The 3,617-nt window shown below is 56.1% G+C and overlaps 1 protein-coding gene across 1 annotated transcript; it reads left to right on the forward strand.

Moving 5' to 3' along the window:
• Positions 1 to 824: 824 nt before the first annotated feature.
• PNMA8A (PNMA family member 8A) lies at positions 825 to 2,881 on the forward strand. Its single transcript, XM_027080375.1, has 2 exons — positions 825 to 911; positions 1,340 to 2,881. The coding sequence occupies exons 1-2, from the start codon at positions 825 to 827 to the stop codon at positions 2,879 to 2,881; spliced, it is 1,629 nt and encodes a 542-aa protein (XP_026936176.1).
• Positions 2,882 to 3,617: the final 736 nt, after the last annotated feature.

The raw sequence follows: 3,617 nt of genomic DNA on the forward strand, positions 1-3,617 counted from the left end.
GGATATCAGAGAGGAAAGTGAAATGGATACCTGGCTATTTGGTCTTGCAAAGGCCAATTCCAAAATGGAATCCAGACAACAGATTTTGGTTGAACACCCAGGCCCACTGCATTTTTCATATGTGATCTCCCCCAATCTTCAAAATTTCCAGATCAGGAAAGTTTTTATTGGTACTCCTATTGTGAAGAAGAGGAAGGAGCTCAGAGAGCTCAAATTTCTCGTTTAAGATCGCACAGTTAGGAAGCCACATTGATAGATGTATCAGTGAGGGCCTGACAGGAAACATGGCAACTCATCCTGAGTCACTGAGGACTGTTTCATTAACTATTAACAAAGGTGTTACCTGTAGGCAGTGAGTTGAGGAAACCAGCAAGGAAAGGTGAGGCACTATCCCCAGGCTTGAAGGGGGTGGAAAATCGAGAAGTTTCTAGAAACTTCTGGAAATTTCTGGAACAAGGAACTGTAGCTAACCTAGAAGGCTCTCAACAAGAGCTGTGGCTTTTATTAGGGGAACTCAGGGGGACTGAAGCTGCTGTTTCCTCGCGCCCTCTGCTTTCTGTTGTCTCCTAGGAGTCTTGTTGGCTCAACCCAACAGGAAGGCTGAGGGTAAGAAGGGTAGTTGGTGCGGCCACAGAAGTCAGCACCCCCCACCCCCGTCCCGGAGGCCCATGTTGAGTAGAGAAAGGTGGAAAGACCGGGTCCGGGAGGGCAATCAGAGAACATGCAGACCTCGGGCTCGGTGAATAGGTGAACAGTCGCACTCCCACGCGATTCCCCAGGCCCAGTTGCACAGCCCACGCGCTAGCTTGCAACCACCGGTTGCCATGGAGACCGCGGGTACTACGCGGGAGCAAGTGCGCAAGCGCGCCCTGGGACGCCGGCCTCTGCTCAGCGCAGCTGCCTGGACCCAGGCGAGACGCCACCTGACGCGCCCTGTCCGAGCGGGGGCGGACGCTGTCGTCTCGGGCACTTGGCCCAGAGCATCCGTGCCGGCGTGGCCCGAGCTGGCACCTGGCAAGCCGGCTGCATCCCGGCGGCCTCTCCTTGGCCCGTCTGGGCGGTCAGAGGCGGGGCTGCCGCTTCCCTGACGGGCTGGCCGAGAGCCAGGCCCCGGGGAGGCCGCTCGCGGTTTTCGGCGATTCCAGGACACGTGTGAGCATCCGGGGCCCGGTTTGGGGAGGAAGACCTTGGGAAAGCGCGAGGCCTCCTGCAGGCCAGCCTTGGAGGGGGCAGCTGAGAGCTCTGGGCCTGGCCTTGTTCCCGGGAATTTGACCTCCCTCTCCTGTCACCTTACAGGATTGCTGTTTAGGGACCACTGCAGCCCCGGTCCACGTCGTAGACTCTTCAGCACACGTGGGAATCGAGCTGCCAGGTGTCCACGACCATGGCGGTGAACCTTTTGGAGGACTGGTGCCGGGGGATGGAAGTGGACATCCACAGGTGCCTGTTGGTCACAGGCATCCCGGAGGACTGTGGCCAAGTGGAAATTGAGGAGACCTTGAATGGGGTCCTCTCCCCGCTGGGCCCATACTTTGTGCTCAACAAGATTTTTTTGAGGGAAGAGAATGCCAAAGCTGCCCTCGTTGAGGTAGGCGAGGGTGTGAATCTGAGGGCCGTACCCCGGGAATTCCCAGGAAGGGGGGGCATCTGGAGAGTGGTCAGTAGGGACCCCACCCAGGATGCTGAGTTTTTAAAAAACCTGAGTGAATTCCTGGCTGCAGAGGGGCGCACCCGGGAGGATGTGGTCCGCCTGCTGCAGCTCAGCCAGTCCCCACCACCCCAGAACCGGAATCAGCCCCCAGACAACTGGGCAGAAGCTTTGGGGGTGCTTCTGGGGGCGGTGGTGCAAATCATCTTCTGCATGGATGGCGAGATCCGCAGCCGGGAGGAAGCTAGGGCTCAAGAGGTTGCTGAAGACCAAGCAGTGGCATCCTTGACTTTGGCAACAGCGAGGAAGGTCAAGAAGGAGCCAGGGTGGGCTGCAGAGGTGGGCTCTGCCTTGAAGGTGGAGAACCTGGACGGCTGGAATGACGTGGAAGATGAGGGTGACCCTCTTGAACCTCTGGTTCAAAAGGCTGGAGCTAAGACTTTCCCCAGGAGAAAGAAGCAGAAAAAAACTCCCAAGCAGGAACCAGTGCCCTGGAAGAAATCCAGAGGCAGCCATTCCCACAGCTCGGCCTTGTTGGAGGATCCGGAAGCTGATGACGCTGAAAATATGGAGATGTCAGAATACATCAGGAGCAGCAGAAAGCCCTGTGTGAAGCGGGAGGGGTCAGCTTTGAAGAAGGCCCTAGCGAAATGTGCCTGGAAGTCTCCCAGCAACCCGCCCCACGATGCCCAGGCAGAAGCTGCGAGCCCTCGAGTTGCCTCTGAGTCAGACCAAGACGGCGGTCCAGAGGGTCCACAAAAGAAGAATACCATGGTCTGGGCCGCGGCAAAGAGCCCTGCTCCCACGAGGAAGAAGAAGAAGGTGAGCTTGGGCCCCGTCTCTTATGTCCTTGTCGATTCGGAAAACACCAGGAAGAAGCCAGAGATTCCAAAGAAAGGGCAAGGCTCGAGAAGGGATGCGTTGGATCAGAAGGCCCTTCAGAGCCCACAGCCCGCTGAGCCACCAGCCTCAACCCCCCAGGGTCCAAAGGCCAAGCCACAAGGCTCTCCTCATGCCTCCAGTGGTGAGAATGACAGCAGAAGTCATTTGGGTTGTGTCAACAAGCGGCTGAAGGGGGAGGAACAGCACGGGCAGGTGGGGACGGAGGAACCCAAGGGGACAGAGGGTCCAATGGTCGTTGAGGAGGACCCCAGTGCAGTGGAGGGAGTGGGTAACACACCAGTTGAGGTTTTAGAGGCTGGGAGCCCTGACCCCCCTCCTAGGAGCCCCTGAGGCCAACATTGGGGATACCTGTGGGGACAGGAGGTGGCGGAGCAAACCCACTGACCTATCTTTTGTTGGTGAGTGTCTCCGTGGTATTCTCCGGTCATCTGACACTTCATCTGATCCATCTCCCTCAGTAAGAATTGAATCATTTGGGGTTATATATTGTTTGTCAGGGTAAGTGGCTTTCAGGGTGGAGTTTTCTGGAGGCCTGTTTGGGAGATGGAAATGTTCAAGGACTTAGAAGTTCCAAGGAAGTGAAAAAACTTTCCAGGGACACCTCTCCCTGCTTCCCCTCTCGAGCTGTTCTAATTTATCCACAGAACCCAGAAAACCTAGATTTCCGTCTGCACCCGAGCAGTCGAAAAAAGACCAAGGAAGAAGTTCCAAGCGGGGAACAACGTTTCTCTTGTCGTTGACTTTTCACTGTTTTAGGGACCCACCCAGTTCGTAGAGATCCAGCTCTCAGAGGTAAATGGTATGTGAGATTTAGGTGGGAGGAATTAGGGTAAGGAGGCGTACCCCTGTGCCTTTTCTCTGCCAGGCCTGCTTTTTCACCTCCTCCTAGACTCACCTTCAGAGGTTGGAGAGTCACTAAGCAGACTGGGAAGACTCTAAAACGTTCACCTTGGCACATGGGCAAGGTCACTGTTACGTTCATTCACGTTCGGCCTTTCTCCCCCATCCCCTGCTTCCTTTTCTGGATACTCAGCCACCCTCTGCAGGGCCTGGCATTGTAAAGGGC

Source organism: Aethalodelphis obliquidens, unplaced genomic scaffold (genome assembly GCF_003676395.1).
Source record: "Aethalodelphis obliquidens isolate GAN/ISIS:26980383/991018 unplaced genomic scaffold, ASM367639v1 scaffold43, whole genome shotgun sequence".
NCBI classification, from domain to species: domain Eukaryota; kingdom Metazoa; phylum Chordata; class Mammalia; order Artiodactyla; family Delphinidae; genus Aethalodelphis; species Aethalodelphis obliquidens.

Coding starts and splice junctions, on each gene's coding strand:
- PNMA8A (XM_027080375.1), top strand. CDS start 825: ATGGAGACCGCGGGTACTACGCGGGAGCAAGTGCGCAAGCGCGCCCTG. Junction 912..1,339: donor GCGCAGCTGCCTGGACCCAG/GCGAGACGCCAC, acceptor TCCACGTCGTAG/ACTCTTCAGCACACGTGGGA.